We start from the raw sequence: 14208 nt of genomic DNA, 5'->3' as shown, positions 1-14208 counted from the left end.
CCACGTCCTCTCTCTGATGTCCCCAACCACCACGTCCCACCCGACGTCCCCACCACCACGTCCCACCTGACATCCCCAACCACCACGTCCTCTCTCTGATGTCCCCAACCACCACGTCCCACCCAACGTCCCCACCACCACATCCCCTCTCTGACGTCCCCAACCATGTCCCCAACCACCACATCCCACCCAATGTCCCCACCACCACGTCCTCTCTCTGATGTCCCCAACCACCACGTCCCACCCGACGTCCCCACCACCACATCCCCTCTCTGATGTCCCCAACCATGTCCCCAACCACCATATCCTTCCTGATGTCCCCACCACCACGTCCTCTATCTGATGTCCCCAACCATGTGCCCAACCACCACGTCCCACCCGACGTCCCCTCTCTGATGTCCCCAACCATGTGCCCAACCACCACGTCCCACCCAACGTCCCCCTCTCTGATGTCCCCAACCATGTCCCCAGCCAGCACGTCCCACCTGACATCCCCACCACCACGTCCTCTCTCTGATGTCCCCAACCATGTCCCCAACCACCACGTTCCACCCAGCGTCCCCACCACCATGTCCCCTCTCTGACGTCCCCAACCATGTCCCCAACCACCACGTCCCACCCGACGTCCCCTCTCTGATGTCCCCAACCATGTCCCCAACCACCACATCCCACCCGATGTCCCCATCACCATGTCCCCTCTCTGATGTCCCCAACCATGTCCCCAACCACCACATCCCACCCGATGTCCCCATCACCATGTCCCCTCTCTGATGTCCCCAACCATGTCTCCAGCCACCACGTCCCACTCGACGTCCCCACCACCACATCCCCTCTCTGACGTCCCCACCACCACATCCCCTCTCTGACGTCCCCAACCATGTCCCCAACCACCACGTCCCCTCTCCCTTGTCCCCGTCCCGCAGGCCTTCAGCCGGGCGCACCGCATCGGCCAGGCCAACAAGGTGATGATCTACCGGTTCGTGACGCGCGCCTCGGTGGAGGAGCGGATCACGCAGGTGGCCAAGCGCAAGATGATGCTCACGCACCTGGTGGTGCGCCCGGGGCTGGGCTCCAAGGCCGGCTCCATGTCCAAGCAGGAGCTGGACGACATCCTCAAGTTCGGCACCGAGGAGCTTTTCAAGGACGAGAACGAGGGTCAGCGGGGCTATGGGGGCGGGCTGGGACACGTCGGGCCATGCTGGGTCGGGTTGGGTGGTGTTGGGTTGTGATGGGCCTTATTGGGTCATGTTGGGCCGTGTTGGGCCTTGTTGGGTCATGTTGAGTTGTGCTGGGCCATGTTGGATCATGTTGGGCCTTGTTGGACCATGTTGGGCCTTGTTGGGTCATGTTGGGCCTTGTTGGGTCATGTTGGGCCTTGTTGAGTTGTGCTGGGCCATGTTGGATCATGTTGGGCCTTGTTGGACCATGTTGGGCCATGTTGGGCCTTGTTGAACCATGTTTGGCCATGTTGGGCCATGTTGGGCCTTGTTGGGTCATGTTGGGCCTTGTTGGGTCATGTTGGGGCATGTTGGGCCGTATTGGGGCATGTTGGGCTTTGTTGAACCATGTTGGGCCATGTTGGGCCTTGTTGGGCCATGTTTGGCCATGTTGGGTCGTGTTGGGTCATGTTGGGCCTTGTTGGGTCATGTTGGGGCGTGTTGGGCCGTGTTGGGGCATGTTGGGCTTTGTTGAACCATGTTGGGCCATGTTGGGCCTTGTTGGGCCATGTTTGGCCATGTTGGGTTGTGTTGGGGCGTGTTGAACCATGTTGGGTCTTATTGGGTTGTGTTGGGCCGTGTGGGGCCATGTTGGGCCATATTGGGCCATGTTGGGTCATGTTCGGCCATGTTGGGTTGTGTTGGGGCGTGTTGAACCATGTTGGCTCTTGTTGGGTTGTGTTGGGCCGTGTTGGGCCATGTTGGGCTTTGTTGAACCATGTTGGGCCACCTTGGGTCACGTTGGGCCATGTTGGGCCATGTTGGGTTGTGTTGGGCTTTGTTGAACCACGTTGGGCCATGTTGGGCCTTGTTGGGCCATGTTGGGCCACGTTGGGCCATGTTGGGTCATGTTGGGCCTTGTTGAACCATGTTGGGCCACCTTGGGCCTTGTTGGGCCACGTTGGGCCATGTTGGGCTTTGTTGGGCCTTATTGAACCATCTTGGGTCTTGTTGGGTTGTGTTGGGCCATGTTGGGTCACGTTGGGCCATGTTGGGTCACGTTGGGCCATGTTGGGCCACCTTGGGTCACGTTTGGCCATGTTGGGTCTTGTTGGGTTGTGTTGAGCCCCATTGGATCTCATTGGATCCCGTTGGGCCCCATTGGGCCCCGTTTCCCCTGTTTTGGTGTCCCCGGCTGTGTCACCCCCCGTGTCACCCGCCGTGTCACCGGCGCAGGGGACAACAAGGAGGAGGACAGCAGCGTGATCCACTACGACAACGAGGCCATCGCGCGCCTGCTGGACCGCAACCAGGACGCCACCGACGACGCCGACGTGCAGAACATGAACGAGTATCTCAGCTCCTTCAAGGTGGCCCAGTACGTCGTGCGGGAGGAGGACAAGGTGGGACACCGCGGGGACAACGGAGACAATGGGGACAATGGGGGTGGTGGAGAAGTTGGGGATGATGGAGATGATGGGGATGGAGGTGAGATTGGGGGTGGTGGGGGTGATGAGGGTGGTGGAGATGATGGGGATGGGGATGATGGAGGTGATGGTGGTGATGGGATGAGGATGAGGATGATGAGGATGATGGAGATGATGATGAGATGAGGATGGGGATGATGAGGATGATGGAGATGGAGGTGAGATTGGGGGTGGTGGGGGTGATGAGGATGATGGAGATGATGATGGTGATGGGATGAGGATGGGGATGATGAGGATGATGGAGATGATGATGATGAGATGAGGATGGGGATGATGGAGATGATGGGGATGGAGGTGAGATTGGGGGTGGTAGGGATGATGGGGATGGTGGAGATGGTGAGGATGGGGATGATGGAGGTGATGATGGTGATGGGATGAGGATGGGGATGATGAGGATGATTGAGATGATGATGATGGAGATGATGAAGATGATGGGGATGATGGAGATGATGATGATGGAGATGATGAAGATGATGGGGATGATGAGGATGGGGATGATGGAGATGATGATGGAGATGATGAAGATGATGGGGATGATGAGGATGGGGATGATGGAGATGATGATGATGGGGATGATGAAGATGATGGGGATGATGAGGATGGGGATGATGGAGATGATGATGATGGAGATGATGAAGATGATGGGGATGATGAGGATGGGGATGATGGAGATGAAGATGATGAAGATGATGAAGATGGGGATGATGAAGGCGATGGGCTGATGAACCTGATGGAGGTGGCGACGATGGCGACCACGGCGCTGCTGGCGCTGGGGCCACCTCTTGGTGTCCCCCTGTCCCCATATCCCCCTGTCCCCGTGTCCCCCTGTCCCACCGTGTCCGTGCGTCTGCAGATCGAGGAGATCGAGCGCGAGATCATCAAGCAGGAGGAGAACGTGGACCCCGACTACTGGGAGAAGCTGCTGCGGCACCACTACGAGCAGCAGCAGGAGGACCTGGCCCGCAACCTGGGCAAGGGCAAGAGGGTCCGCAAGCAGGTCAACTACAACGACGCCGCCCAGGAGGACCAAGGTGGGCGCTGGGATGAACTGGGAGGCACTGGGAGGCATTAGGAAGGGACAGGGAGGGCACTGGTGCAGAACCTGGTTAAGGGGAAGAGGTTCCACAAGCAGACCAACCACAATGAGGCCACCCAGGAGGACCAAGGTGGGCACCAGCATGAACTGGGAGGCACTGGGACGAACTGGGAGGCACTGGGACGAACTGGGAGACACTGGGATGAACTGGGAGGCGTTAAGAAGGGACTGGGAGGCACTGGGATGAACTGGGAGGGATTGGGAGGCACTGGGAGTCACTGGTGCAGAACATGGTCAAGAGTTTCACAGGTGGGTCAACTGCAATGATGATACCCAGGAGGACCAAGGTGGGCACTGGGATGAACTGGGAGGCACTGGGATGAACTGGGAGAGACTGGTAGGGACTGGGAGGCATTAGGAAGGGACTGGGAGGGACTGGTGAAGAACCTGGTTGAGGGGAAGAAGCTGCATAGGGGGATCAATGACAATGAGGCCACCCAGGAGGACCAGCGTGTGTACTGGGAGAGACTGGGACAAACTGGGAGGGCACTGGGATGAACTGGGAGGGACTGGGAGACACTGAGAGACATTGGGAGGTACTGGGAGGGACTGGTGAAGAACCTGGTCAAGGGGAAGAGGCTGCACAGGTGGGTCAATGACAATGAGGCTGCCCAGTAGGACCAAGGTGGGCACTGGGAGGGACTGGGGGACACTGGGGGGGCACTGGGAGGCTCTGGGGGGGCACTGGGAGGGCACTGGTCCGAACTGGTGTGACCAGGAGCCCGTGCTGCTCTCCCCAGACAACCAGTCCGAGTACTCGGTGGGATCCGAGGAGGAGGACGAGGATTTCGACGAGCGGCCCGAGGGTCAGTGCCAGCGGGAAACCCTGTCACCCGTGTCACCCGTGTCCCCGTGTCACCTGTGTCCCCATGTCCCCCTGTCCCCATGTTCCCATGTCCCAGTGACCCCAAGTAACCCCCAGAGTGTTAGAGCTCCATAGTGACCCCAGGGTCCTAGAGTCCCCCCCAGTGACCCCCAGGGTCCTAGAGCCCCATAGTGACCCCCAGGGTCCTAGAGTCCCCCCCAGTGACCCCCAGGGTCCTAGAGCCCCATAGTGACCCCCAGGGTCCTAGAGTCCCCCCCAGTGACCCCCAGGGTCCTAGAGCCCCATAGTGACCCCCAGGGTCCTAGAGTCCCCCCCAGTGACCCCCAGGGTCTTAGAGCCCCATAGTGACCCCCAGGGTCCTAGAGTCCCCCCCAGTGACCCCCAGGGTCCTAGAGCCCCATAGTGACCCCCAGGGTCCTAGAGTCCCCCCCAGTGACCCCCAGGGTCCTAGAGCCCCATAGTCCCCCCCAGGGTCCTAGAGTCCCCCCCAGTGACACCCAGTGACCCCCAGGGTCCTAGAGTCCCCCCCAGTGACCCCAAATAACCCCCAGGGTCCTAGAGCCCCCCAGTGACACCCAGTGACTCCCAGGGTCCTAGAGCCCCCCAGTGACCCTGAATGACACCCAGGATCCTAGAGCCCCCCGGTGACCCTGAGTCACATCCCCATGTCCCCATATATGCCCCGGTATATGTCCCTCCATGTGTCCCTGAGTCCCCCCATGTCCCCATTGTGTCCCCTCCATGTCCCCTGGTGTCCCCAAGCCCCCTCCCACATCTTGGGTGAGGGGTGGGGTGGGGGGGGGGTGTTGGGGGGTGTTCAGGATGGGGGGGACAGGTGCTGGGTGGGGGGTCAGGGTGGGGGATGGGTTCGGGGGGGATGGGGGGGGGGATGGGTGCTGACCACCCTGCCCCTCCCCCCAGGCCGCCGTCAGTCCAAGCGGCAGCTGCGCAACGAGAAGGACAAACCCCTCCCCCCACTGCTGGCCCGCGTAGGGGGCAACATTGAGGTGACCCCTGACCCCATGTCCCCCTGTCCCTATGTCCCTCTGTCCCTATATCCCCATGTCCCCCATGTCCCCATATCCCCCATGCCCCCTGTCCCTATATCCCCATATCCCCCATGTCCCCCTGTCCCTATGTCCCCCTGTCCCTATGTCCCCATATCCCCATATCCCCCATGTCCCCATATCCCCCTGTCCCCATGTCCCCATGTCCCCCTGTCCCCATGTCCCCCTGTCCCTATATCCCCATATCCCCATATCCGCCATGTCCGCCATATCCCCTGTCCCTATGTCCCCCTGTCCCTATATCTCCATATCCCCCTGTCCCTATGTCCCCATATCCCCTGCCCCTATGTCCCCCTGTCCCTATATCCCTATATCCCCATATCCCCCTGTCCCCATGTCCCCATATCCCCTGTCCCTCTGTCCCTATGTCCCCCTGTCCCCATATCCCCATGTCCCAGTGACCCTGAGTGACCTGGAGGTGCTCCCAGGGTCCTAGAGCCCCCCCGCTGGCCCCGAGTCATGTCCCCATGTCCCCATATCACTGTGACCCCCCCCTGCCCCCTAGTCCCCCTGTCCCCGCAAGTATTGGGGTTCAACACCCGGCAGCGCAAGGTGTTCTTCAACACTGGGGGTGTCACACCGTGTCCCCCCCTTGTCCCCTCGTGTCCCCGCAGGTGTTGGGGTTCAACACCCGGCAGCGCAAGGCGTTCCTCAACGCCGTGATGCGCTGGGGGATGCCGCCCCAAGACGCCTTCACGTCCCAGTGGTTGGTGCGGGATCTGCGGGGGAAGAGCGAGAAGGAGTTCAAGTGGGTGACAGCGGGGACATTGGGGACACTGGGGTCACTGGGGGCCTTGGGGACATTGGGGACCTTGGGGACATTGGAGGCATCAGGGACATTGGGGGCATTGGGGGCATTAGGGACATGGGGGGTCATTGGGGGCATTGGGGACATTGAGAGCAGTGGGGACATTGGGGACGTTGAGGGCGTTGGGAACATTGGGGGCATTAGGGACATGGGGGTCATTGGGGGCAATGGGGACATTGGGGACGTTGGGGGCGTTGGGGACATTGGGATACCAGGACAGGTGGGGACACTGGGGACAGGTGATCACATTAGGGATGGTTGGGGCAAGATGTGGGGTGCCCATGTGTGTGTCCCATTGTCCTGTGTCCCCATGGTGTCCCCGTATCCCCGTGTCCCCATATCCCAGGACCCACAGGGTCCTAAAATCCCCCCAGTGACCCCCAGGGTCCTAAAGCCCCACCGGTGACCCTGACTGACCCCCAGGGTCCTAAAGCCCTCCCAGTGACCCCCAGGGTCCTAAAGCCCCACCAGTGACCCTGACTGACCCCCAGGGTCCTAAAGTCCCCCCAGTGACCCCCAGGGTCCTAAAGCCCCGCCAGTGATCTTGAGTGACCCCCAGGGTCCTAAAGCCCCACCAGTGACCCCCAGGGTCCTAAAGCCCCGCCAGTGACGCTGAGTGACCCCCATGGTCCTAAGGCCCCCCCAGTCACCTCCAGGGTCCTAAAGCCCCACCAGTGATGCTGAGTGACCCCCAGGGTCCTAAAGGCCCCCCAGTGACCCCCAGGGTCCTAAAGCCCCACCAGTGACCCTGAGTGACCACCAGGGTCCTAAAGCCCTCCCAGTGACCCCCAGGGTCCTAAAGCCCCGCCAGTGACCCTGAGTGAAACCCCAGGGTCCTAAAGCCCTCCCAATGACCCCCAGGGTCCTAAAGCCCCCCCAGTGACCTTGAGTGACCCCCAGGGTCCTAAAGCCCTCCCAGTGACCCAAGTCATATCCCCATATCTCCATGATGTCCCCACGATGTCCCCTGTCCCCACGGTGCCACATGATGAGCCCTTACTCAGCCGAGCGCCGTCCCCGTCGGGTTCCTGGGGAGCGGCCGAGCCCCCGTGTCCCCCTCACCCCGACGCACAGTGACCCCCGGGTGTCCCCAATGTCCCCTCGGGGGGTCGAGCTCCGGCACAGGGTTCGCCAGAGCGATGGCGGCTCCGGCTGGAACCGGCACAACCAGGACACGGCGCGGTGACATGGGGATGGCTGATGGCACTGGGACAGAGGGACATGGGGACATGGAGACAGGGGGATGTGGGGACAGGGGGACATGGGGACATTGGGACATTGGAGACGTCAGGGACAGAGGACATTGGGGACACTGGGAACAATAAGGGACTCTAGAGACAGGTTCTGTGGGGACAATCGGGACAAGGACCCTGGAGATGGGATCTATGGGGACATGGGACACTGGGGACAAGGTATATTGGGAACAAGGGACCCTGGGGATGGGATCTATGGGGACAAGGGATCTATGGGGACAAGGGACCTTGGGGACAAGGGACACTGGAGATGGGATCTATGGGGACAAAGGAGCTTGAGGACAAGGGACACTACAGATGGGATCTATGGGTCAAGGGACCGTGGGGACAGGGGACACTGGGGACAAGGGATATTGGGAACAAGGGACCCTGGAGATGGGATCTATGGGGACAAGGGACCTTGGGGACAAGGGACACTGGAGATGGGATCTATGGGTCAAGGGACCTTGGGGACAAGGAGACACTGGGGACAAGGGATATTGGGAACAAGGGACCTTGGGGATGGGATCTGTGGGGACAAGGGACCTTGGGGACAAGGGACACTGGAGATGGGATCTATGGGTCAAGGGACCTTGGGGACAAGGGACACTGGAGATGGGATCTATGGGTTAAGGGACCTGGGGGACAGGGGACACTGGGGACAAGGGATATTGGGAACAAGGGACCCTGGGGATGGGATCTGTGGGGACAAGGGACACTTGGAATGGGATCCAAGTGTGCAAGAAGAACACAGGAGTTCAGTGGGGACCCAGGCGTCCGGGGAGGGACCCAGGCGTCCGGGGGGGTGACAATGACAGTGTCGGTCGGTGTCCCCAGGGCCTACGTGTCCCTGTTCATGCGTCACCTGTGCGAACCGGGGGCTGACGGCTCCGAGACCTTCGCGGACGGGGTCCCACGCGAGGGGCTGTCGCGCCAGCAGGTCCTGACCCGCATCGGGGTCATGTCCCTCGTCAAGAAGAAGGTACTGTGCCCCCGGACGCCTGGGTCCCTCCCCGGACGCCTGGGTCCCTCCCCGGACGCCTGGGTCCCTCCCCGGATACCTGGGTCCCTTCCTGGATACCTGGGTCCCTACACAAACACTTGGGTTCCCCCCCGAATTCCTGAGTTCCCCCAAGTTCCCTTGGATGCCTGAGGCTCTTTGGATGCCTGGGTCCCCCCCCGAACTCCTGGGTCCCCCCCCGAACTCCTGGGTCCCCCCCCGAACTCCTGGGTCCCTCCCAAACTTCTGAGTCCCTCACAAACTTCTGGTACCCCGAACACCTGGGTTCCCCCTGAACTCCTGGGTCCCTCCCGAACTCCTGGGTCCCTCCTGAACTCCTGCGTTCGTCCTGAACTCCAGGTTCCCCCCCAGAACTCCTGGATTCCCCCCGAACACCTGGGTCCCCCCCACCCCGAACACCTGGGTCCCCCACTGAACTCCTGGGTCCCCCCTCAAACTCCTGGGTCCCCCCCCGAACTCCTGGGTCCCTCCCGAACGCCTGGGTCCGCAGGTGCAGGAGTTCGAGCACATCAACGGGCGCTGGAGCCTCCCGGAGCTGCCGCCCGAGTCGCGCCCGGAGTCCAAACGCTCGTCCCGCGCGTCGTCCCCGGCACGAACCGGCCCCCCCAGCCCCGAACACAGCGGCCCCCCCAGCCCACGGCCCCCCACACCCGGTACGGGGACAGGGGGACATCGGGACGGGGGACAGGGGGACGTGGGGACAGGGGACATGGAGATATGGGGACAGGGGGACGGGGGAAAATGGGGACATGGGGACATAGGGACAAGGGGGGACATGGGGATATGAGGACATGGGGACAGGGGGATATGGAGACAGGGATTTGGGGACAGGGGGACATGGGGACTGGGGACAGGGGGACATGGGGATATGGGGACAGGGATTTGGGGACAGGGGGACATGGGGTTATGGGGATATGGGGACATGGGTACAGGGATTTGGGGACATGAGGACAGGGGGACATGGGGATATGGGGACATGGGGACAGGGGGATATGGGGACAGGGGGATATGGGGACAGGGATTTGGGGACAGGGGGACATGGAGATATGGGGACAGGGGGACAGGGATTTGGGGACAGGGGGACAGGGATTTGGGGACATGGGGACAGGGGGACATGGAGATATGGGGACAGGGGGACATGGAGATATGGGGACAGGGGGATATGGGGATATGGGGACAGAGACATGGGGATATGGGGACAGGGGACATGGAGGTATGGGGACATGGACATATGGGGACAGGGGGACAGGGATTTGGGGACAGGGGGACAGGGGACATGGAGATATGGGGATATGGGGACAGAGACATGGGGATATGGGGACAGGGGACATGGACATATGGGGACAGGGGGACAGGGATTTGGGGACAGGGGGACAGGGGACATGGAGATATGGGGACAGGGGGATATGGGGACAGGGATTTGGGGACAGGGGGATATGGGGACAGGGGGATATGGGGACAGGGGGATATGGGGACAGGGATTTGGGGACAGGGGGACAGGGGGATATGGGGACAGGGGGATATGGGGACAGGGATTTGGGGACAGGGGGACAGGGGGATATGGGGACAAGGGGACATGGGGATGGGGGATATGACTTGGGTCACTGGGGAGCTCTAGAACCCTGGGGGTCACTGACATATGGGGACAGGGGGACATGGGGCCATGTTTGATGTGTCCCCTGTCCCAGCCACTCCAGCCCCCAGCGAGCGGGGGGACCCTCCGGGGCCACCCCCCGACAGGGACGACGGTGACAGCAGGGACGACAAGGAGCCCAAAGGGACCGAGAAGATGGAGACTGAGGTGGGTGACGGGGTGAACCCACAGTGTCCCCAACACTGTCCCCAAGTGTCCCCAACACTGTCCCAACAACGTCCCCAACACTGTCCCCAACTCCGTCATCTCTGTCCCTGTCCCCAATCATGTTCTCGTCCCCAGATCTCTCGCATCCCTGTCCCCAGTCCCGTCCCTGTTGTCCCCAATGTTCCCAGTGTCCCCAATCCTGTGCCCAATGTTCCCAGTGTCCCCAATGTTCCCAGTGTCCCCAATCCCATCCCCAGTGTCCCCAATGTTCCCAGTGTCCCCAATCCTGTGCCCAATGTTCCCAGTGTCCCCAATGTTCCCAGTGTCCCCAATCCCATCCCCAGTGTCCCCAATGTTCCCAGTGTCCCCAATGTTCCCAGTGTCCCCAATCCTGTCCCCAATGTTCCCAGTGTCCCCAATGTTCCCAGTGTCCCCAATCCCATCCCCAGTGTCCCCAATGTTCCCAGTGTCCCCAATGTTCCCAGTGTCCCCAATCCTGTCCCCAGTGTCCCCAATGTTCCCGGTGTCCCCAATCCTGTCCCCAATGTCCCCACCTCCTCCCCTCCCCCTCGTTGTCCCCCGTGTATGTCACTGTCACCCTGGGGGGAACCCAGGCGTCCGGGGGGACCCACATGTCCGGTGAGGACCCAGGCGTCCAGGGGGACCCAGGCATCCAAGGCGGGGACACAGGTGTCTGGGAGGGACCCAGGCGTCCGGGGGGGGACCCAGGCGTCCGGGAGGGATCCAGGCATTTGGGGGAACCCAGGTGCCCTGGGGGGACCCAGGAGTTCAAGGGGACCCAGGCGTCCGGGGGGGGACCCAGGTGTCCAGGGTTGGAACCCAGGCGTCCGGGGGGGACCCAGGAGTTCAGGAAGGACCCAGGCGTCCGGGCCAACCCCGTGTCCCCGCCGTGTCCCCCCAGGCTCCTGTCCCCGAGGCGCCACCGTCCCCAAGCGCCACCAGCGAGGCCGAGGGGCCGCACAAGGGGGACGACGAGGGACCCGCGAACCCCGAGGCCGAAGGGGACCCGCCAGGTCAGCCGCTCCCCCGCCCCGCGGGGACCCAGGCGTCCGGGGGGGACCCAGGCGTCCGGGGGACCCCCAAATGTCCTCGTCCCCCCCCATAGAACCTGACAAGGGACCCGACAAAGGTGACGAGAAACCCCCTGAGGACGAACCCAGAGAGCGACCCGGGGGGGACACGGACCCAAAACGAGGTGCTGGGGGATGGGGCTTGGGCTGGGGGTGGGGCCTGGGGCACCCGGGGGCGTGGCCAAGCCACAGGGGGCGGGGCTTAACCAAAGGAATGCACCTGGAGTGATGGGCTCTTAATTGTGGCGCGTTCACTCTGAAGCCTACTGATGGCTTCCAATGGCTACCAATGGCTGCCAATGGCGCCCAATGGCTTTTGTCTTCTTGTAGGGGTGTGGCGAAAGCAGAGGGGGCGGGGCTTAACCAAAGGGGCACACATGGAACAATGGACTCTTAATTGTGGCGTGTTCACTCTGAAGCCTACTGATGGCTGGCAATGGCTTCCAATGGCTCCCAATGGCTTCTGGCTTCCTATAGGGGCGTGGCCGAGGCAGAGGGGGCGGGGCTTAACCAAAGGGGCGCACATGGAGCAATGGGCTCTTAATTGTGGCGTGTTCACTCTGAAGCCTACTGATGGTTGCCAATAGCTTCCAATGGCTTCCGGCTTCCTGGAGGGAGCCGGGGGTGGTTTGGGGGGGTCTAAGGGGGGGAAGGTGCCAACATATCACTGACCCCCCCAAACCGACCCCTGCGCAGAGGACCCCAAAGCCGAGAAGGAGCCCAAAGCGGAGCCGCGCGCCAACGGGCGGCGGGACGAGCGGCCCGAGAAGCCGCGGTTCATGTTCAACATCGCGGACGGCGGCTTCACGGGTGAGCGGGACCCAGGGGGGCCGGGCCGGGGGGCGCTTTGGGGGGGTCCCCACCCCCTCCTGACGCCCCCCCCCTGCACCCCGAACCCCCACAGAGTTGCACACGCTGTGGCAGAACGAGGAACGAGCCGCCATCTCCTCGGGGAAGCTCAATGAGATCTGGCACCGGCGCCACGACTATTGGCTGCTGGCCGGGATCGTCCTGTATCCGCCCGAACGCCTGGGTCCCCCCCCGGATGCCTGGGTCCACTCCCGAACGCCTGGGTCCCTCCCAAACTCCTGGGTCCCCTCCCGCACGCCTGGGTCCCTCCCAGGCTCCTGGGTTCCCCCCGGGACGCCTGAGTCCTCTCCCAAACACCTGGGTCCTTCCCAGTCTCCTGTGTCCTTCCAGGACTCCTGGGTCCCTCCCGAACTCCTGGGTCCCCCCCGGATGCCTGGGTCCCCCTGAACCCTTGGTTATGGGGGTGAGGGGAACACTGAGGACACCGGGGACACAGTGACAGTGACACTGGTGACACTGGTGACAATGATGTTCATTAGTGCTCAGCCATGGGTACAAGGGATGTTGGAGACATCAGATCCCTGCCCGGACTCCTGGGTCCCTCCCGAACTCCTGGGTCCCTCCCGGACGCCTGGGTCCCCCTGACCCCTTGTTTACGGGGACGTTGGGGACAGTGGGGACACAATGATGGTGACTCAGGTGACAATGACATTCCTTAGTGCTCAGTCACGGGTACGGGGAATGTTGGAGACATTGGATCCCACCCAGACTCCTGGGTCCCTCCCGGACTCCTGGGTCCCTCCCGGACGCCTGGGTCCCCCTGAACCCTTATTCATTGGGATGTTGGGGACACAGTGACAGTGACACTGGTGACAATGACATTCCTTAGAGCTCAGCCACGGGTACAGGGATGTTGGGGACATTGGATCCCACCCAGACTCCTGGGTCCCCTCCCGGACTCCTGGGTCCCTCCCGAACTCCTGGGTCCCTCCCGGACGCCTGGGTCCCCCTGAACCCTTGTTTACGGGGCCGCTGGGGACAGTGGGGACACTGGTGGTGACACAGGTGACAGTGACATTCCTTAGCTGTCAGTCACGGGTACGCGCGCTGGACGGACGTGCAGAACGACGGCGCCTTCGCGCTGCTCAACGAGCCCTTCAAGGGCGAGGCCGCCAAGGGGAACTTCCTAGAGATGAAGAACAAGTTCCTGGCGCGGAGGTTCAAGGTGAGCGCACGAGGGTTTACACGAGGGCTCACACAAGGGTTTGCACGAGGGTTTACACGAGGGTTTGCACGAGGGTTTACACGAGGGTTTGCACAAGGGGTTGCACGAGGGTTTTCATGGGGATTTGCACAAGCATTTGCATGAGGGGTTGCACGAGCATTTGCACGGTGGTTTGCACGAGGGGTTGCACAAGGGTGTGCACGGGGGTTTGCACAAGGGGTTGCATGAGGGTTTGCACGAGGGTTTGCACAAGGATTTGCACGGGCATTTGCACCAGCATTTGCACGAGGGGTTGCACAAGGGTTTGCACGAGGGGTTGCACAAGGATTTACATGGGGGTTTGCACAAGGGTTTACATGGGGGTTTGCACAAGGGTTTGCATGGGGGTTTGTGCAGGGCTTGCACGAGGGTTTACATGAGGGTTTACACGAGGGTTTGCACGGGGGTTTGCATGGGGGGTTGCACAAGAGGTTGCACAAGGGTTTGCACAAGGATTTGCACGAGGGTTTGCACGAGGGTTTGCACAGGGGTTTGCACAAGGGGTTGCACGGTTGCACGAGCATTTGCACGGGGGTTTGGTGTGAGAT

The 14208-nt window shown here is 61.8% G+C and overlaps 1 protein-coding gene across 1 annotated transcript in view; it reads left to right on the top strand.

The window, feature by feature from the left end:
- Window positions 1-14208, top strand: part of CHD3 (chromodomain helicase DNA binding protein 3) — a gene marked incomplete at its 3' end in the record, with an annotated part of 51275 nt that overhangs the window by 30984 nt on the left and 6083 nt on the right. The window contains 14 exon segments of the mRNA XM_080364470.1: window positions 924-1155; window positions 2394-2560; window positions 3498-3675; window positions 4481-4546; window positions 5488-5573; window positions 6248-6381; window positions 8511-8655; window positions 9185-9347; window positions 10383-10495; window positions 11418-11529; window positions 11622-11711; window positions 12283-12396; window positions 12491-12599; window positions 13489-13621. Coding sequence (XP_080220596.1) covers window positions 924-1155; window positions 2394-2560; window positions 3498-3675; window positions 4481-4546; window positions 5488-5573; window positions 6248-6381; window positions 8511-8655; window positions 9185-9347; window positions 10383-10495; window positions 11418-11529; window positions 11622-11711; window positions 12283-12396; window positions 12491-12599; window positions 13489-13621 — 1842 coding nt within the window.

This window comes from Nesoenas mayeri, assembly GCF_963082525.1.
Source record: "Nesoenas mayeri genome assembly, contig: SCAFFOLD_97, whole genome shotgun sequence".
NCBI lineage: Eukaryota > Metazoa > Chordata > Aves > Columbiformes > Columbidae > Nesoenas > Nesoenas mayeri.
This window is presented reverse-complemented; position numbering and strand designations above follow the sequence as displayed.